The following is a 21,577-nucleotide window of genomic DNA, read 5'->3' as shown; positions in this document are numbered from 1 at the left end:
TATAATATATGTGGCAATGATGTTTGTTTATTGTTGTTTAAGTTGTTTAAGGTGACTCAAGGTGTCATCGAAATCCCCTACTTTAGCTTCTCAAGTTTAGAATACATTAATGTGCTGCACTCACCTGTCTTTTTCTCTCTACCACTGTTAACCTTGGTAACTGAGGTCAAGGTTACAAAAACCACAGGTCAGAGCAGGTGACTGCATAGTTAGCTGCAAGACTGAGTATGACTTCAGAGAAACTCCTGTGTTAGTCCTCAGGGACCCTGGCACTGGAGCTGCAGGGTCCAGATTTCTCTGCATCCCTTCCCAGGAGTCTCTGGCTCCTTTAGCCATCTCTGCTCTGGTGGTCCCAAGCCAGGTGGGAGCCAAGGAAAGATGGGAGGTAGTAGTGGAGGGAAGGGCAGAGGTGGAAGGGGAGGCGTGGCTCTGGAGAGACTTGGGGTCTGCTGAGACTTGGTCAGGGTCTCTAAGAGGCTTCCCCTCAGGAGCCCAGCTAACCCTTAGCTTTCTGAAGAGTGCACAAAGGCCAGTATTGATCTGCAGAAATCACAAAGCAGAGTAATTTAGAATCTTAAGTCAGGTGGACTGTAGATTCTCAAGGGGAAGGAAAGTCAGTTCTTGGCTAGGGGTAGAATGGGAAGAAATCTGAGAGACCACAGTGTCATGTCTCCTTCCAGACGACCTCAGCATGAACACACAGGGGACCTGTGGCAGTAAGTTTCATCACGAGACAGCAAATACTGTACCTAAAACGACTTCTTCAAGGAAATAAATGCAAAAAAAAAAAAAGGCTCAGAAATGCCAGTTGAGCAGAGGGAAATAAATGCAAAAAAAAAAAGGCTCAAAAATGCCAGTTGAGCACACACTATCACCCCGGCACTGAGGAGATTACACACATGGACAAAGCTGTTCCAAAAACAATCCAACAAATAAAAAGAGGAAGAAAAGAAAAATATGATGTAGCACCAGTGAGGTTTTTCCAGCTGAGAGAGAAGGGTTGAATCAACAGAGCAGTTCAAGCCTTTACTGTTTTGATGTGTTAATTTATCAAGTACACTGAGACAAAACATCACATTCTACCCTTAGACATCATTGTGTTCTGCAGTTCCATGTGTTAAATTCTCAACTCACGGCGTTCGGGAGGCAGAGGCCCAAGTGCATCTCCGTGAGTTTGAGGCCAGCCTGGTCAACAGAGAGAGTTCCAGGACAGCCCTAGGTTACACAGTGAGACCCTGTCTCAAAAAACAAACAAACAAACAAACAAACAAACGTCTCGACACAGTTGTCACACTAATGCAGTGAAGGAGTGAGCATCTGCCATCTGACATGGTCCCAACCGAAAGGGGAAGGCGTTTTTAGTCCCTAAATTCCAAATGAAGAAATCGAGGCTCACAGAGACTAACAAACTTAGACAAGGGACTGGCTCTGGCTTGACCTTTGCTTATTTTGATCCCTAGTCTAGAACCTTGCCCAAGATCCCCTGGGAAGATGAGAGAGGAGACACTTGCTGAGGGGTAGCAAGAACTCGAGTAGGGCGCTGTGATGAGAAACTGGCCTTTGTTTCTTGCCAAAGCACAGAAGGCTATGGACTGGGGTGTGTCTCTTCATATGGAGAGGTCTATGGAGTGGCTGTGGTTTCCGTGTTGGGCCTCGTTGCTACAGTCCTGTAACGTTCAGACTGTTATTGTGTAAGGTGATGGAGCCCTGGATACTCTCCTTTGGAGAGCCAGGCTTAGTTATGCTCCTAGAATCTCCTCTTTTAACCCCTTTGCTTGCACCAAGGGACCATAAAAATAAATAAGGGACAGGAGATAAATAGGGAAGCCAGAGATGGGGAGCCATAAGCCACAACTCGGTGTTTTGTATATCTCATTCAGTTGCACTGGAGTTGCTTGGGTGGCAGAGCTTCTAAATGAGCACAGCAAGTAGAATGATGCCTGGCATACAGGTGTTACATAGCTGTGATTATTTAAAGCCTTTTCTGCCTTCACTTGTAGGGGTTCACCTACCGCCAGTGACGAACAGATTTGACACATTTGAGTCGCATATAAACAAGATGGCAACAGAGAGATTGACCCCATCTCAAAGTCTATGAGGGGTAAGGCCCCTTCTGGCCCAAAGATGGGGAACATCACCACAGAGAACGCCTCACTACCCTGCCCCATCGACCACACCATCCACCAGACACTGGCCCCGGTGGTCTACGTGACCGTGCTGGTGGTGGGCTTCCCAGCCAACTGCCTGTCCCTCTACTTCGGCTACCTGCAGATCAAGGCGCGGAATGAGCTGGGAGTGTACCTGTGTAACCTGACCATTGCGGATCTCTTCTACATCTGCTCGCTCCCCTTCTGGCTGCAGTACGTGCTCCAGCACGACAACTGGTCCTATGGCGACTTATCCTGCCAGGTGTGCGGCATCCTCCTCTATGAGAACATCTACATCAGCGTGGGCTTCCTCTGCTGCATCTCCATTGACCGCTACCTGGCTGTGGCCCACCCCTTCCGCTTCCACCAGTTCCGAACCCTGAAGGCAGCCGTGGGGGTCAGCGTGCTCATCTGGGTCAAGGAGCTGCTGACCAGCGTCTACTTCCTCAAGCACAAGGAAGTCATCGAGGACGAGGACCGGCACCGAGTCTGCTTTGAGCATTATCCTATCCAGGCCTGGCAGCGTGGCATCAACTACTACCGCTTCCTCGTGGGTTTCCTCTTCCCCATCTGCCTGCTGCTGGCCTCCTACCGGGGCATCCTGCGGGCTGTGCGCCGCAGCCACGGCACACAGAAGAGCCGCAAGGACCAGATTCAGCGGCTGGTGCTCAGCACCGTGGTCATCTTCCTGGCTTGTTTCCTGCCCTACCACGTGCTGCTGCTGGTCCGCAGCCTCTGGGAGGCTAGCTGTGACTTCGCCAAGAGCATCTTCAACGTCTACCACTTCTCCCTCCTTCTCACCAGCTTCAACTGCATAGCTGACCCGGTGCTCTACTGCTTCGTCAGTGAGACCACTCACAGGGACCTAGCCCGCCTCCGAGGAACCTGCCTAGCCTTCCTTACCTGCTCCAGGACAAGCAGGACCAGGGAGGCCTACCCTCTGGGTGCCCCTGAGGCCTCTGGGAAAAGTGGGGCCCAAGGCGAGGAACCTGAATTGTTAACCAAGCTCCACTCAGCCTTCCAGACCCCTAACTCACTGGGAGCGGGAGGGTCCCCCACAGTTGGGTTGGCCTAGCTTGAGTTATCTTTATGTGAGACTAGGTTAGGCCTGAGCTTTCACCAACAGGCCTTGTGGTCTGGAACTTGCGTGGTGGCTGTCTCCCACATTGCCATGTACAGGTGCCTCTCCCCTCAGGAAGGTCCCCCTGGCTCCTGGAAGCCGGGGCACTGCTGAGTGTGTGAATGAGCCCTGTCTTCTCCCATGTCTGCTGCCACCTGGGCTGCAGGTGGGACAGAGTAAGAATTGTCACTCCAGGAAGTTTGCAAGGAGCAGGGCTGGGGCATGCAGGAGGGGAGCAGGAACCTGGGTGTTCGCCTGCCGAGCCTTACAGTACCACTGTCGTCACTTGACACCAGTCCAAACGTGCTGTGGTCTTGTGTGGCACAGGAAGCTGTATTGTCACTATTAATGCTTGAGCTGAGCTCTCTAGCAAGCCTAGACCTGAAGACTGGTTAAGGTGAAGCGTGGGGGTAAGGGCTGGGGTTCTAGTGTGGATGGGGCAGGAGCAACAGCAGAATGGCCGTCCCGGAGAAGATCCAGGACCAGACACATCTCCCTCTTACAGGGCTGGTTGAATAAATCCCCCAACCCTGAGGACTGATGACAGTGGGGAGATGCCAGGGCCCTTCAAAATGTCATCCTGAACCTCAAGGAAGAGGACTCGGGCCTGAGGCTGAATCCCTAGCTGAGTTCTCAACAGGGCTTTTTCTTAATTAGCTTTCTGTTTCCATCCGACCAGAGTGCTAGACCCGAGAGCCTGAGGGAAGAGAGGGAGAATATAAAAATTGCAGGGTGTCCATGGCAACTGTGTGCCAAGACCCTGATACCAGGGTCATGTGACTGCTGCCAGGAACTCCTACCCTTTGCCCCACACAAAGAGCATCCAGCAACCTTTGAGAGGAGTGTGCCAGTTTCCCAGAGTTCCTAGGTACAACTAAACTAACAACACACACACATTGTCGTGTCTCTTGACCACAGGTTTGGGCTCAAGCTCCACTCTAGTATAAATCTTGTAGGAGAGTTGCCAGAGGGGGCTGCATGCCAGAACAACCCACACCTACCCAAGCCTAGGACCTTCTGGGGCAGGGCTAAAAGCTGAGTGGTCTGCACCTCTTCATTCCATAGTATCCCCCAACCCCATTTTGACCTGAAATTGTGAATTCTGACTGGCTTGGACTGGAATTGAGCTGAGCCTAGCCCCCTAACTATCGAGAGCTGTATTTTTGTATCGTCGCCTCTCTTCTGCCGAGTATTCCTGTGTTGGACTGTGAGGTGGATTTATGTAGTAACTTCAGTCTGGAAATAAAGCATAATAACCAATCACAGCAGAGTTTGTGCAGTCCTTATGGGCAGGGGCCCCACCCACACCACGGAGAACCAAAGTGTCCTTGGAAGACCCCAAATAGGAAGATCCAGGGGTTGACCTTGCAGAAAACTCAGGACAGCTTGGGGGCTACCCTTGAGCACCCATCAAGTGGTCAAGTCCGAGCCCCCGAGTGCAGGAGGGTCTTCTCTTCTGCCTTGAGCAAGGGTTGTGCTCCAGTGCAGCACGCTGTAGCAAACGCACCCTGGAGGCATCTGTGCAGGGCGTCATTGCAAATCCACCCCTGTGGTTTGGGGACCCACAGTGAGGGTGAGCCCCCACCAGACCAGAAGAAGGGCTTCTTGCGCTCATCTCTCTGGCATTTTCCAAGAGTCGTCATCAGGCCTTGTTTGGAGCCGCCCACCTTGTTGGCTGGCAACCGCTTTCAGGTGGGGCATCCTCTGGACAGCGGCGGACTCAATGTTTATCCCGAAGGATTGCCCACATCCTACTGAAACATACATTTGATTTTGACCACTTAATCCCTCTGTGGGGCAGGCTCCTGGAGTTCTGGAGTGTTATGGAAGGAACAGATCTCTCTTCCAAACAGAATAAGCAAAAACTCTATTAAGGATTAATACTGCTTTCTCTCCTAAGAAAAGGGCTGGGAGGGAAAGTCCATCTGGTTTGGACCGAAGGTGACAGAAGCCATTAAAATTCCTTTCCTACTTACCAGTGTTGCTTAGTAAGAAAAGGGCTCATCTTCCTGTTTACACACACTGGCCTGTGGGTTGGCCAGAGAAGAGTGGGAGAAAGCTCCAACCCCATCTGCTGCTTGCCGTCTGCTCGTGCATTCTAGAGAGAGTCAAATCTGACCCAACTGCTTTAGGCATCTGGGGAGGGAGTTTCCGTTCTTGGAACTCCTCCGGTCTCTGGGTCCAGGGCTCTGGGGGAAATGGTGAGATTTCAGTTCTATTCTCTTTCAGTTAGCAACTCTCAAAGGAATACTGCTATATGAGACATTATCTGTGCTGGAGCAAAGTGGTCACAATACCCAGCATCCTCACTGCTAAGTACCTCTTCTGGGTTCCTCAGTCCACCCTCCACAGACACCAGCAGTGGCAGCTAACTCACTACTATGCAGACAAGCCAATTCGGGGGCACCATAACACCTAAGGACCCTAACACAGAATCACTTATTACTGGCTCTGGCTGTAGCTGTAACTATTAAGGTGCAGGTGTTTGAAGACACTCCTCAGTGATGAACTTTATAACTCAGTCAAAACTAGATTGAATTGGAGCAACAAGTAACCCCCATCCAAATCACAGTGCCATAAAACAAGGGCAAGAGCTTATCTCATAGTTAGCCCTGGATTCAATCCTTGGCCCCAAATAACAAAATTAAAATAACAAGCATAAATGACCAGTAAAAATTTATTTTATGTTCATAAGATGTCCAGGGAGAAGGGCCTGAAGAGATGGCTTCCTCAGGAGAATGTCTCCTATGCAAGCATGGAGATTGAGTTAAGTCTCTAGGATCCACATTTTAAAAAAAAATAGCCAGGCATGGTGGCACACACCTTTTCCCAGCACTTGGGAGGCAGAGGCAGGCTGATCTCTGTAAGTTCAAAGCCAGCCTGGTCTACAAAGTGTATTCCAGGGCAGCCAGGGCAGCTACACAGTGAGATCCTGTCTCAACAAAATGAAACAAGACAAAACAAAAAACCCTCAAAAAACAAAAAAACAAAACAACAAAACTCAGCCAGGCTCTGATGCCAAGTCTGGAGTGGTAGAGACAGGTGCTAGGGGTTTGCTGGCCAGATAGTCTAGCCAGATCAGTGCAGTGGTTTGAAAGAAAATGCCCCCGCAAGGGAGTGGCATTATTAGAAGGGGTGGCCTTGTTGGAGTAGGTGTGACCTTGTTGGAGGAAGTGTGTCACTGTGGAGGCGGCTTTGAGGTCTCATATATGCTCAAGCCACACTCAGTGTCTCAGACCACTCTGTCACCTGCACAAAATATAGAACTCTCAGCTACCTCTCCAGCACCAAGTCTGCCTATACGCCGCCATGTTCCACCATGACGATAATGGACAGAATCTTTGAACTGTAAGCCATCCAATTAAATGTTTTCCTTTTTTAGGGTTTGCATGGTTACAGTGCCTCTTCACAGAACTAAGATGATCAGTGAGCTCCATTCTTCTCAGGGAAAGACCTTAGCTCAGAAAGGAAGTGGGAAACCATTGGGGAAGGCATCCAAGGCCAACCTCTAGTCTCCACATTCATGCGCATGTGCACACGCCTACACATGTACACACACACACACACACACACACACACACACACACAGAGTATTCTTAAAATTTAGTAGACGGTTGCTTTCTGGTAAGCCTCTTCCCAAGTGATGACAGATTCAAATCCGTCCATGAATGGACTCTGTTACTGTAAAGATTGGTAGAGAGATGTCGCTGGCTTTTCCCTGACAAGTTAACCCAGCTGGGAAGTTCAGGAAGTTGGGACCACTCCTAGAAAGATGTGCCCATCTTAACCCATGCTAAAGGAGTAAGAGGAGCAATTATCCCTTTAATGAGATACTGTATTTTTTCCTTCCTAGAATCCCTGTCTCCTAGTCCCAGGGAGCAGCCCTGAGGTCCAGCTGGGTCCGCGCACCCTGAGTCCTGACTCAGAAAGATACAGCTCCTCCTTTTCCCTTTCCTTTCTCTCTTTCAGGTGCTGAGTAGAGAGAGCCTACACGTTCTTTTGTTGTCCCTGCAGGCTTCCTTACTCTGTCTCTAAACCCCCACTTTCCCTGCTACCATCTAGTGTCTGCCTGCCACCATGTGGATGACCTCCATGCCAGCTTAACTTAAATGACTTCCTCCCCTCTCATCTTTCCCATCCCCCAACCCCCAGGTACCTGCTGAGATTTACAGTTTTCCTACCATAGAGTTTCCTTTTTAAGCTCCAATAATATCATCCTCAAGTTCCCATTTGAGTCTGTGGGACACCCCAGAATTTTCCAGAAGCAATTCTATAGTTGTGGGATTTCCCCTGCCCATCTACTCAAGTAAGAGATGAAATGTAGAGAGAACTCCACATGCAATTATGGCCATGTATGGAAGTGTTCGATATCCATATTCCATTAGCCTGATCCTGGTCACGTGAGTCCCAGCTGCATGGGAGGCTGGGAAATGTAGTTTTTCTAAGTGACAAGCAGAGGAGAGTTGAGAGTGAGCCAATCTCATCTGAACAAAATCTACTTCTTCAAATGTGCTGTCTGCATCAGAAGCTACATGATGTCATCTACCTTGCCCCAAGGACCACATTCCTCTGTTTCTGTACTTCTGGCAAGAGCATCACATCTCTGATGTAGAGAATACACAAGTTGGTAAGAGGCCATACATTCTCCATCCTGTCGAGAGAGCAATGAACTGGATGGAGAGGCCAGTGGAAGCCATGTGTAACAGGCAGGAAGTAGGAGATGCAAGGGGCTGGGCCAACTTGGGGTTGGCATGCAAGGGGAGACAAGAAATGAACTCAGGGGAATGCCTTTCCTAGCTAAGCAACAGGGTGTCAGCTGTGCAGAGGACATCAGGGACTAAGGAGCTGACGCACTTGGATAGAGTGTGCTACCTCAGCGAGCCAGACCCACCAGCTTGCTTGTGAGTGTGTTCTGTTTCTCAGAACCCCTCTCCACAGCATCCTAGAAAGCCCACAGATTCTGTTTGCCTAGCAATGGCTGGAGCCAGGTCTGTATCCCACCCTGGGTGAACCATAGTTCCCTTCAGGTCATCTCTTGTTCTCCTGTCACTGACTTTTCAGGTGGTAGCCATCACAGACATGAACACAGACCTTCCTCCTAAGAGCAGACATGATTAGGACAAGGTCTGAGTTGGAATTTACGGTGTGGGATGGAAAACCTTTAAAGCCAGGTCCTGGGAAGCCGAGCACCGAAAGTCCTTGAGCTAGACATTGTGAAGGGGTCTCCCCTGCCCTCCTTTGAACCTCATCTCAGCTGTAGGTGCATCTGCCTGCAGGGGATGGTACTTGGGTTCCCCACTCCGAGTCTATGAGCCCTCTCTACCTTCTCTGAACTTAATTGGGTCTTAGCCTTTTTCTCAAATAGCTCAATCACCTTCCCATACAATTCTTCCCACAGGAAGCATAACTAATAATGAGTCTGTTCTTCAGCTTGCTCAGTGCTGGAGTAGAATTCTATTACTATTGTAAAAGTCAAATCCACGAACATATTCCCCAAAACACGAATCCTAAGGTTGTTGGCAGCCTTTCCATGGTGATGGCAGTTTCTCTTGTAGCTGTCTTTGATTTTAATTGTTAGGTATCCTCTTGATCAGAGTCCCTTGTGGTGTGGAATTTGTTGTGAACAAAACTGTTAACTCAGAGACCTGGGCAGCAAGGCTGCAGAGCCAAGGTGTGTTCCCTGGGCTGTGAGGTCTCAGGTGGAGAACTGGCCTTCATTTTGAGTGTCTCCCATAAGCACGGGTTTGGACCATGAAGACATGAACCCTGCAGGCAAGAACCCTGGCTAGAATAGCAAATGGAGAGCAGACACTAAAGTTCACACTGAAGTTGCTTCTCTCTTTACATTTACGCTTTATTGGAGTGTAACATCTGTACTATGTGTTCCTTCTTCACAATGAATGCCCCTAAAGAACCGTACCAGACATGTTTGAAGAAACGAAACAACATTTAGTAGGCTCAGATTCCACACAAGTTGTCATCCTGATGTCAGGATGAAGCGTATAATGGGGTATGGTCAGTGGCTCAGTTTCTGCTTTTGCTGAGAAGTGTCGGGCTGGAGGTTGTGAACGATCAGGATGAGCTCTGAGGTCTGCCTGAGCCCTGAGCAGGTCTGGCTCACCTTTGAGCTCTACTGGAAAATATGGATTTCTTCCCACACAAAGAAGGCAGAGACTCTGGCTAGGGTTGTGTAAGAAGGAGGGAATAGAACTGAGGGACAATGGGCGCGATGCCCGCAGGGACCTTGTGGGAGATCCCCTTCAAACAGTAAATGGAATACTGTTAGAAAAAGAACGCATTTCAAAGGTATACACATCTTGTTAGTCATGGTGAGGACAAAGTCCCAGTGTTTTAACCCAACACTCCATGTGTGGGTGTGGGCACTCCAGCCTCTCTTTATTAGCCCCGGTCACGGCAATGCCTGTTCTTATGCTCTGCCCTGCAGTTAACTGTTGATGAGTTATTTCTTAAGTAGCAGGCAGAAAGATTCTCAGAGCAGACACAAGGGTGGCTTGAAGCCAGGATGAGGGGTGGTTAGAGCAATGGCTCTGGTACTCCTGCTTAGACACAGGCTGACCGCTGGGTAGGAAGCTGGCACACTGACAGCACGCTGGTCACTTGTGCTCTGTGGTGGCATCCACCAGCTTCTGGATCATCTCATCATGAACACCGGAGAAAGGCAGCCCGTCTACTTCCATGCCCACAATGCCTGAGATTCCACTCCGGACTTGGTTCTGCACCAGGATGCTCAACATTTTTTCTTCCTGGGAGGGGAAAAAGGGAGATAAAGAAGAGATAAAAGTCATGTGGGGGAAGAAAGAAGGGATTGCATGAATCTCTAAGTAGAGAAAGAGCTTTGGATTGAGATCTCTCTATCTTTCTCTGTCTCTGTCTCTCTGTATTTCTCTCTGTCTCTCTCCCTGCCTCTGTCTCTTTCTCTCTCCTTTTTCTTTCTTTTTTTCTTCTTCTTCCTCTTTATTTATTTATTTATTTATTTATTTATTTATTTATTTATTTTTTGGTTTTTTTGAGACAGGGTTTCTCTGTGGCTTTGGAGCCTATCCTGGAACTAGCTCTGTAGACCAGGCTGGTCTCGAACTCACAGAGATCTGCCTGCCTCTGCCTCCTGAGTGCTGGGATTAAAGGCGTGCACCACCATGGCCCGGCTTTCCTCCTCTTTTTTTTAAAACAGGATTTCTGTAACCCTGGCTGTCCTGGAACTCACTACACAGACCAGGCTGGCCTCAAACTCATAGAGAGCCATCTGCCTCTGCCTTCCAAGTGCTGGCGTTAAAGGCATGAGACACCACACCCGGGAATGTGCCTCTTTTTAAAAAGTAAAATTTGGGGTGAAAATATTAACTTACTGGAAAGCTCCTTATGAAAATCCAAATCGAAAGCTTGATGTGATGGCTCACACCTGTCATCCTAATTCTGGCAGGGCTGAGGCAGGAGGATTACAGTGCATTTAAGGCCAGCCTTGGATTAAGCACTGAGCTCCAGGCCAGCCTGGGCTACAGGTGAGACCCTGTCTCAAACAAAAGCAAAGGATTTAAACGGGTCAGCTGTTTCTTTGGGCTCTTATCGTCACGTGACTGCATTTCACACCCTGGCTGAGGCCTGCGTGGTCCTAACACATACTCGAGGTGCAATCCTTCCACCAACCCAGTCCCTAGGCATGCCGTGGGTGAGCTCCATGGGTCTGCTTGTGGCAGAAGGCTCTCCTGACACGCTACTGTTATCCTCCCGAGGGGTGTGTGTGTGTCCTAGTCTGCTTTCTATTGCTGTGATAAACACCATGACTAAGAGCAATGTAGTGGAGGAAAGGGTTTGTTTCTGCTTACAGCTCTCAGGTCACGCTCCATCACTGAGGGGAGTCTCAGGACAGGAACTCAAGGCAGGAACCTGGAGGCCGGAACTGAGGCAGAGGCCTTGGAGGAGTGCTGCTTAGCGGTTTGCTCCCTATGGCTTGCTCAGCCTGCTTTCTTATACAACTCAGGACCACCTGTCCAGAGATGGTACCACCATATTGGCCAGGCCCTCGCACAGCAATCATCAATGAAGAAAATGTCCCACAGGCTTTCCTACAAGCCAGTCTTATGGAAACATTTTCTGAGTTGAGGTTTCCCCTTCCAAGATGACCCTAGCTTGTGTCATGTTGACCACCCTCAGGGGAAAAAAATCTAACAAGCACAACACTAAATTCTGCTGCTGCCACCCCCATTTTCCACCATGGGCATGGGAGCAGTTAGAGGGAGAAGAGCCATGGAGAAAATGCAGCTGGTCCCCAAGAGGACTTTGAGGTCACAGAGATCTGATATGGCAGTGTCTAACCGCTCTGTGTCTTGGAAATCTCTTCTGTAAGATGGGGGCGTTGTTGATTGTTGAAATAGGAGCAGCGGGGCTGTGTCCTGCCACCCAGCCGCCTGCACGGCTAGCTTTATACCCGAAATAATTACACGGAAACTGTATTCTTTTAAACACTGCCTGGCCCATTAGTTCCAGCCTCTTATTGGCTAGCTCTTACATATCGATCTAACCCATTTCTAATATCCCTGTAACACCACGAGGTGTCTTACTAGGGAAGATCTTAACCTGTGTCTGTGTCCGGTAGGAGAATCATGGCGACTCCTTGACTCAGTTTCTTTCTCCCAGCATTCTGTTCTGTTTACTCCACCTACCTAATTTTATGTCCTATTAAAGGGCCAAGGCAGTCTCTTTATTTAACCAATGAAATTAACACAAGCCAGAAGACTCTCCCTCATCAGTTGATACTGGTGGCAGCGTGCCCTCAGAAGCTGTTGTGAGGATCCAAATGAGATATTGGTGGTAAAGCACCCAACATGGCCCTCAGCACACAGTAGGGATGATCTGGTTGCCAACTACAGTGCAGAAAGCCCAGAGCTTGCCGGGCGGTGGTGGCGCACACCTTTAATCCCAGCACTCGGGAGGCAGAGGCAGGCGGGTCTCTGTGAGTTCGAGACCAGCCTGGTCTACAGAGCGAGTTCCAGGACAGGCTCCAAAGCCACAGAGAAACCCTGTCTCGAAAAACCAAAAAAAAAAAGCCCAGAGCTTGCTCTCCTTAACTCACTTGCTGGTTAAGGGGTAGGGGTTGGTCCACCTCTTTTCCTTTCCCTCCAAAAATAAGGTCCCAAAGAACTAACTGTCTAAGTTATGAACGTGGCTGTCCCTGGTGAAGGCCACAGGCAGGAGGGGTCAAATCAAACACCTTCTCTCTCCTTCCTCCACCAACAAGAAGGAACCGAAGAGACGGAGAGCAGAAATGCAGGCATCAAAGGCTGCCACCTTCCTGGTGAGGCGGTGGCCATCCCCTCTCCATCATTTTTCCTGAGCACCTGCTGTGACAGTCTCTGACCCAGGGATTCACGGGTAAGTTGACAGGTTCGAACCCCCAAGGTGGTCCTCAGCTAGATGAGTGAGCAGGGACTCACAGTATATAGAATCACAGCACAGAGAACACTGAACTCGGTGTACTAAGGGGCCCCAGGGAATGCTTTCTGGGAAATTACTACTATAGACTGAAGCTTTGTAACCCTTCAAATTCACAGCTCCCAATACTTCAAATAATATTTGAAGATGGAGTCTTGGCGGGTAATAAGGTCATGAGGGTGGAGCTCCCATGATAAGACTAGCACCTTTATAAAAAGACGAGGGACCACATGCTTCCTGTCTCTACCACATAAGGATACAGTGAGAGGCCAGCCAGCTATACGCCAGGAAGAGCATCTCCACCAAGGCACAGACTCATCCACTGGAGTTACGGTTTTCGGCTCTTTAAGAGACAAGCCACGCCCACTCCCGGCGACCCCTGCCCTCCTCCCGCCATCTTAGATCTCTCTCTGTCCGCTCTGGGCGCACGCGGGGATCTTGCAGTATTTTTAAAAACTGGCATCTTAGTGTTGGACTTCCCTGCTTCTAGAACCGTGAAACTAAGAGCTAGCTGGTGAGGTCTCCCAATTTATGGTGTTTTGTTCTAGCAACCTGCACTGACTGAGACACAGGGCAACTGACTGACATTCGAGGAAATTAGAGAGGTGAGCCGCGCAAATTTCAAATACTTGTGACAGGGAGCCGGGGAGAAGGCCCAGGCAGTACAGTGCTTGCCATATAAACATGAGACTCCCATCCTCAGCACTCACGGAAGAGCCGGAAGGCAGAGACAGGAAATCCCTGGGACTTGCTGCCCACCCATTCTGGCCTAATTGGTGAGCTCCAGATTTAGCAAGAAACCCTGCCTCAGAAAGTAAGGGGTGGAATGATTGAGGGGGACATTTGATGGTAGCCTCCTGCCTCCGCATATATGTGAGTACACATGCAAGTATACCACAGACATGTACACACATGAATATGTACATACGCGCGTGCGCGCGCGCACATATACACACACACACACACACACACACAAATACACACGCACATACTGGGGAAATTGTTGGCAAGTGTTTTCTGGAAACTGTCTCCTTGTTCCTGCAGTGGCCTTTCTGTTTTACCCGTGGGTGAAGGCAGATGATCCCCCTATGAGAGGGAGGTCCAAGCACATTTCCACACAAGTACTTTGTCAAGAGCCCTGGCTGGGCCTACTAAGCCCCCACAGGCATTTCCCACCCTTTGTTTGGGCTCCATTCTCTCCCTTTTCTCACTCATTACTCATATCCTCTCTTTATGGGGCAACGCATGTGGCGCCATGGGGCCTTTTCCTCCCAGCACACTGCCTGCCCTCACGGTTCTCATCCTCAGGGGACACGGAAAGGGCTGCGGGCTGCGGTGTTCTCAGGGTGAGTGTGAGGAGCCAACAGGTTAGGAACTGGCTGGCACCCAGCCGCTAAGAGCCACAGGGAGCGATTGCCTGGTCCCTAAGAGCTGAGCCAATTGCCACTCCCAGCAGATTTCCGGGAAAGGACCACAAGATCTAAGAGGCTAAGGGGGGGGGGGGGGGGCAGCACCTCCCGGCGGCGGCGGCGGGTGCAGAGCTGGGAGCTGCAGAGCTGTCCAGGCTGAGGCGACAGTGAAGCGGGGGAGGGGGACGGAGGACTATAGCAGGCGCGCCTATGGGATCACTGCGCCGATGGAGTCAAGGTGGATGGAGATAGAGGTCCCAGTGGGCTTAGAGGCAGGTGGTGACCTGCTAATAATTCTAGAGCATGGGTGGACTGATATGTATGGGGAAAGATGTCATTTTTAAACAAGTTGGGTTAAAAAAAATTAAATAAAAATGAGTTACAAAATCGGGCATACTTAGAGTTCTAAGTACTCAGGCAGTCGAGACAAAGATTGCTTGAGTCAGGATTTCAGGACAAACAGAGAGAGAGAGAGAGAGAGAGAGAGAGAGAGAGAGAGAGAGAGAGAGAGAGAGAGAGAGAGAGAGAGAGAGAGATCCATCTGGGCTCCCATGTCACTATGCTGTGTTCCCCAAGTTTCTTCCCCAGGGGCCATGTCTGAGTCCTCCTTGTTTCCCAGAAGGAGCCTGAGCCTGGCCCCCAGGAGCTGCTCAGCAAATGCACTTCTGCTTGCGCCTTAAAAACACGCTGTTCCATTTCCTCCTTGAGAACGAGGCATTGTTAATAACCTCTGAAGAACTGGGCATCCTTGCCAAGAGGAGAATTTTCCATCCCCAGAGGGTGAGTGTGAGGCTGTGGGGGTTGGCTGGGTGGGGTTCACACTTTGTGTTTGTGTGACTCAGAAATCATGTGGGAGGCTGCCCCCCATGTTTTCCAGTCCAGATGCAGGAAGCATCAAGAAAGAACAGAAGGCCCTCTGGGTCCCCCAGGAAGACCGTTGCCCCCATAAAAATGTCACTTGAGTCTCACACCCACCTCTCCCCACCCCATGCCTCAGCATCCTAAGGGGCTGAGAAACTTCTGGGCCACCCGCAGAAAGCCCAGAGTCAGGATCAGAGAGACCCCAGTTCCCACTTCAGCTCTGCCTCTTATTGGGTGGTCTTGGTACTACCTACCAGAGCTCACCAGCTCCCCGTTCTGCAGAAGTAATAATACCAACCCAGGGAGATACTGAATTCAACAGCGGGAGGAAGAGACAGAAAACCAGGGAACAGAAAATATACAAGACAACGTGAGAAAAAGAAAAGGGACTACAGGAAAAGAACCTCTAGACATGGAGGTTTGTCGGGAACTGGGGTTCAGGGGCACCAGCTGGGAGACATTACAGTTGTCTGTCCTGTCTTAAACGGACACATGGCCCTAGAAACCGAGCCAGTGACCAATAGGTCTCAAGGTGTAAACACCTCAGAGAACTGGTCTGGAATCCCACTCATCTGGCCTGCTTCAGGCCACCGCCATGAGGAACCAGGAAGACAGGCTTAGCCACTTCCAGGTTGTTCTCTCTGCTTCCTGCTTGTGGTGGAGGATGTGAGATCTCAACTTCCTGCTGTAGTCCTCATGCCTGTAGCATGATGTAGCATGTAGCCTCTCCCCCTCCCTCCACCGGCCACCACCAGCGATGGACTCTTATTCCCCTGGAACTTTAAATCAAAGCAAATACTTTCCTCTGTAAGTTGCCCCGATCATGGTGTTTACTCACAGCAACCAAAAAGTAAGACACTCGCCAGGGCCCTGGACCAACTTCCTGTGTCTCAGATTCCGCATGGGGCTACCCAGCAAGAAGCTGATACTTCATCTGTACCCTGGAAACCTGGTCCCACCCCTTCAAGAAGCGCCCACAGTGGAGAGATCTGGGTTTAGAATCAGTGTTAGTGAGCAGGATGGCTCCAGGATAGTTATAGAGACTGAGGGCTGAGGGAGGGACGGCCCATCCGGCTGCCTCATTACCGTCAGGCTCAGCACGGAGTTCAGGGCTGGCCACTTCCCAGGTTGCCCATGACATACCCAAGTTTCCTTAAGACATTTAAGGGTTGCTGACCTTCCTTCATCCTGGCCCACAAGATGTGTCTAGATCAGCGTGCGGGGTCTGTTGCACTGCATGTGGTTTGCCTACCCTGAGGCCCTTAGACAAGCCTATGGTAGGCCCGGAGCTCCTTGCTCAGAGAAACTATGTACAGAGTTGATTTTGAAAGCTGTTTTGGGTTTCTCCCTGTGATCTTGGACTCTGACATCCATCACACCTGAGCCTACAGTCCTCCCTCCAGGAGCAATCTTACACAGCCAGGGTCCAACTGAACCAGGGTCATGCCCTTCCCCCCTGGAATGTGCCCCGCCCCCATCCAGTGGATTCCTTCCTGTCTACATCCACCCACAGGACTCTTTCCCCACCTGATCTGCCCCCTACCTCAGCATGTGTGCTACCCAAGATGCTTCAGTGGCCTCACTGAGCTGTCAGTTCTGTGAAGAGAACAGAAAGGATCCCCACCCCCACTCCTGACCACAACCCAGATGATGGCTTCCATTCAGTACTGAATGGACCCACTTTGCGGACAAAACTTCATCTCTGAAGGGGAAAGAAACTTGCCGAAAGTCAAACTAGGAAGGAAGGGGTGCTCCAAACAGGTCTTACATAGGACCCAGGACCAGAAGGAGATCAAAGGGTTGTGTTATTTTGTCTTCCAGACTGATCCAGCAGGGAGACAGTCCCTCAAACATAGTTTTGCCTTTGACTTCATGGGTAGCATGGTGGTTGATGTGGTCATATGGTTTGGAACTCAGACCTACTTAATTCACATCAAACAAGAAAGCTGCCTCTGGGCCAGTGGCCTGCTACAGTGTATACAATGTATCTATTACCTTAGGGACAGATGGCAGGGCCCGAGTCCAGCTCTGCTCCCCAGCTACCCTGGAAGGCCCAGTCGCCCTCCTCAGGTAACGCTCATGGACATCACATATGTTTAGAATGTATAGTGCACAGGCCAGGGCATAGCCTCCCCAGTTAGAAACACCTAGAATGCAAAAGAAAAGAAACCATCATTAGAACTGTAGAGATCCTGTGGGCCACCGGCTGCCTCCAAGCAACAGAAGCCATCTCAAGTCATCGACATGGACAGGAGACACTGGGGTCACCTGGGGACTTGGTACACATTCTTGGGCTCCAGCTCAAACCTCCTGAATATGATTTATGTGGGATTGTTGGGGAGCAGGTGAGTTTTAGTGAGCCCCATAGGTAAGTTTTGTTCAAGCTGGAGTTTGGGGGCTATTGCTTGAAGTTATAACATGCTAATGACTGTTAGAGGCACTGCACCTTGAAAGCCGTTCCAGAATTCCCTACAGTAAAGAACTGTCCCAAGAACTGATTCCATCCCTTAGGGTACACAAAAGCCTGTCCCCTGGGGGATTAGCGGACAGTCCATCACGTGAGGTTTGGTCACTCCTTTATGTCTTGAAGAGCATTCCTAAGTCATCCTCAGACTTCCTTTCCTAGTTTGTCAGCCAGGGCCCCAGGGCTCATTCCCTGGGCTAGAGATGATTTCATTCACTCTGCTCTGACACCTTCTTGAGTTCTTCATCCTGTCAAAGACTGATGGAGGTCCGTTTAACTCTAGATGCTATGCCATCATTAAGGAAGAGGGGGTGGTAAGGCAGCTCAGGGGATGAAAACTGGCTGCCAAGCTCGATGACCTGACTCCAGTCCCAGGACTACCTATGCGGAGGAAGGAGAGAAGTGACTCCTGCAAGTTGTCCTCTGACTTTTACGCACACACACATGCGCGCGCATGCATACAACACAGCACACTAAATGATTATTTCTTTTTTTTTTGTTTTTTTTTGTTTTTTGTTTTTTTTTGGATTTTTTTCGAGACAGGGTTTCTCTGTAGCTTTTTGGTTCCTGTCCTGGAACTAGCTCTTGTAGACCAGGCTGGCCCCGAACTCACAGAGATCCGCCTTCCTCTGCCTCCCGAGTGCTGGGATTAAAGGCGTGCGCCACCACCGCCCGGCATGATTATTTCTTTTAAAGAAAGAGGATCATCAAATTGAAGGGAGAAGTGTGCACATAGCCAGCCTCAGGGGAAGATAATCAATCAATGAGATACTTCCAAAGGATTGTGGGAGCATGGAAGAGAAACCAGCTATTCTGATTGGTTCAGCAAAGATTCACAGAAAAGAGTCATACAATGTGGATACTATGGTAGAATTTAGCTGGAGACAGTGGAGCTATGGGGTGGGAGAAGCTCACCCAGTGAGCACGAAGGGACACAGCCACCCCGACCAACGAAGACTAGATGATAACTATGAGATTGTACGTCAATGATCCTAAGATAGCTTTTTGCTACATATGCATATCTGAAATTGGCACATGCCTGTGGTCATAGCTGACAGTTATCATTGGCAGGCTCTTTAGTTCTACACAAAATAATGGTGACTTGAGTCATCAATGGTACTCTCAAGGGAAAAGAATATCCTGCTTTGGTTGAATATTTCAGTCTGCTGTCCTTTCGCATATTGTGGGACATAGCTCTGAGAGTCCTTAAGACAAGCCCTGATGAGACATAGTGTCATTATCATTATGTGAGCAACGTAGAAACACAGCCACTTAGACACAGAGGGGTAAATGTCACACAGCAAGTAAGCTGGGAACTGTGATGTAACAGGCTGTTCCCTCCAGAGCCCACATTCCTTTTCTTTTAAAAATTATTTTTAAGTGTTTAATTGTGCTAAAATCTGCAAGATATAGCCGGGCAGTGGTGGTGCACACGTTTAATCCCAGCACTTGGGAGGCAGAGGCAGGAGGATCTCTGTGAGTTTGAAGCCAGCCTGGTCTACAAGAGCTAGTTCTAGGACAGGCTCAAAGCTACAGAGAAACCCTGTCTCGAAACACAATAAACAAAAACCAACATATCTGCATGACATGCATGTGAGAAAAGTGAACGACTCCTTCACATTCTTACATCAGACATGGAGAGTCATGTGACCGCCGAGGGCATGGGTGCCTTTCTCTGCCAGGACTCTAACAGTTCTGCTGTAGCAGATACCTCACCCGAGGTGTGTTCAATCTAATTCAGTTCTGATGCTAAGGACCGTGACTATGCCAGGTTCCATGGACTGGCCTGGGATCTCATCTCCTAGACTGCCTCTTCCCCACTTGATGGCAGTGACTTAGCCCCAGATGACTTACCTTAGCCTCTGACTGACTGTACTATAATACATACATACATATATATATATGTATATGTATATATATACACACACACACATATACACCAGGGTTCCTGAAAGCTCTCGCTGGATGGAATTAATTTGCTTCAACAGCCACAGGGGAAAACACACTATTTTATTACAGAGGATGCTATGAAAGATCCAGATGAAGAGCTAAATGGGCAAGGCACCCAGCAAGGGGCCTGGAGCTCACCCTGGATACTCAGCCCACCAGAAACAGCATCTGTCTACTTGGGAGCGCTCTGAACTCTGTCCTTTTTGACTTTGGTGAAGGTCTATGTTAACAGAGAGGGTGGGAACCCAGCAAGGCTGGCTTCTTTGGGCTCTTCTTGACCTCTCTGTGCAACATCCTTCTTCCTGGGTAGGGAGGAGGATTCCTCTGAATTGAGTCTGGTCTTATGACCTATTAGACAAGGGCTGATTGGAGAATTTCTTTGTGGCTGACTAAAAGTGGGAGAAGAGTCTCACTTGAGGGAGGAGAAATTCTTGTTTCTCTGATCTGCCTTGGAGAGGGAGTTATCTGAACCCAGATCCATGGATGAAAACAAGCAAATTACCTATCTGTCTCTCTGTCCGTCAGTCTGTCCATTCATCTGTCTGTCTGTTATCTATCGACCTCCCTTTCTATCTAACTTCCTATCTACTTTTCTATCTGTCTGTCTATCATCTAAAAACATCACACTAGAATTCACCACTTTAGCCATCTTTAAGAATATAGTAATAGTGTTAAAAATATTCCTATCTCTCTTTCATCTGTCTATTATGTCTATCTAAAATATCTATGTAGCGTGTTTCAGACCAGTCAAGGCCACACAGTAAGACCTTCGTTAGGTGGGGAGACAAAAGATATCTAAGAATTGTGTTCACCAACGTAACCATCTTTAAAGGTGCAGTTACATAGTGTTAAGTATCTATTGATCTATTTATCCAAAATATCATCATTTGTGAGAATACAGATGAGCAGAGTTGAGCATATTCTCATAGTACAATTCCAGAGCTCATCCCCAGTCTCTGCGCAAATGCGGAAAATAAAAACATGTTTCAGAAGCTGTAACAAAGGAAAAGGCGAATTTAAGATCTTTGTTCACTGGTTTAAAATGATATAGGATGGTTATGCACTGAGGATGAAGTTGACATGCAAGCTGAAACTGCTGACTGTGTTACAGTGGGTGACATGGCACATTTTTGCCTGTGTCCGTCACCCTGCACCACCTCCTTCTTAAAAGTGCCTTCGGTCTTACTATGACATCATCTTTCCAAGTAATGAAATGTAAAACCCATGCTATATTTAAGCAACGGCGGTCGCCATCGTCCCTGGATCATAGGGTACATGGTAGGGGCTGGGAGAGATGAGCCGGGGACTGTGAAAGGCAGCTAATTTAAGCCCCTGCGCTGGCGGCCCCGTGTGAGGTGAGCACACTGTAAACGCTGATCTCCTAGTCCCTAGAAACCACTGATCTTTTCACTGTCTCCATAATTTTACGTTTTCCAGCACATCATATAGCTGGGTTCAGATCCCACAGCCTTTTTAAACTGGCTCACTCATTTAATAATACGCTCTTAAAGTTCTCTATGTCCTTTGTGGTTTGGAGGTGGAAGTCAGAGGATCTATACTACATACGTGAATGAATGAAGGGAAAGAAGGAAAGAAAAGAGAAAAGGAGAAAGTGCGTTAACCATTGGCATGCATCTCTTCCTACCATATCCTGATGGCCTGACGGCCGGTACAGTGTGACCCATGGCCTCGCAGTCCCACTGCCATGCCTTCTGCGCCACAATCCATATCCCCTCCAGCTGTGGCAGAAGCAACTTCCCCCCCTAAATTCCTTCCGTCAGGGATTTTGTAGCAGCAGTGGAAAGGCAACCACTACAGCACCCGTGAAATAGCTTCCAGGGGTGCTCATTCATTTTGCACTGACTTTTGGTCATGCTGGGAGAACTAGCATCCTGACACTGTTGAGTCTTCGAATCCATGAACATGGGCTAGCTCTGCATTTATTTAGTTCTTACTTGCTATCCTCTACCAAGGTTTTATATGTTTCCTTATATCAATAGTAATTACATGTTGCTAGCCTTATATTTAAGTGCTGCATTTTGGGAAGTGCTAACGTAAATAGCATTGTGTTTTTATTTTTTATTTTTATTTTTTTTCTTCTTCTCTCAGCATTTATTTTTTTTCTTTTTTTTAATTTTTTTTATTGAGAAAAGGAAAAAAACAAGTTTCCACCTCC

At 48.9% G+C, this 21,577-nt stretch overlaps 2 protein-coding genes across 2 annotated transcripts in view; one reads left to right on the top strand and one right to left on the bottom strand.

The window, feature by feature from the left end:
- Positions 1-4,521, top strand: part of Gpr68 (G protein-coupled receptor 68) — a 21,371-nt gene extending 16,850 nt beyond the window's left edge. Inside the window, exon 2 of the mRNA XM_005343455.3 lies at positions 2,001-4,521. Coding sequence (XP_005343512.1) covers positions 2,095-3,222 — 1,128 coding nt within the window. The 5' untranslated portion in view covers positions 2,001-2,094 and the 3' untranslated portion in view covers positions 3,223-4,521. The remainder of the gene's footprint in view (positions 1-2,000) is intronic.
- A 4,578-nt stretch (positions 4,522-9,099) lies between these two features.
- Dglucy (D-glutamate cyclase) overlaps positions 9,100-21,577 on the bottom strand; it is an 88,693-nt gene continuing 76,215 nt past the window's right edge. Inside the window, exons 12-13 of the mRNA XM_005343454.3 lie at positions 16,983-17,134; positions 9,100-10,031 (exon numbers count right to left, since the gene is read on the bottom strand). Of these exons, the coding sequence (XP_005343511.1) occupies positions 9,882-10,031; positions 16,983-17,134 (302 nt within the window). The 3' untranslated portion in view covers positions 9,100-9,881. The remainder of the gene's footprint in view (positions 10,032-16,982; positions 17,135-21,577) is intronic.

The sequence above is a fragment of the Microtus ochrogaster genome, chromosome 1, assembly GCF_000317375.1.
Source record: "Microtus ochrogaster isolate Prairie Vole_2 chromosome 1, MicOch1.0, whole genome shotgun sequence".
Classification (NCBI taxonomy): Eukaryota; Metazoa; Chordata; class Mammalia; order Rodentia; family Cricetidae; genus Microtus; species Microtus ochrogaster.
This window is presented reverse-complemented; position numbering and strand designations above follow the sequence as displayed.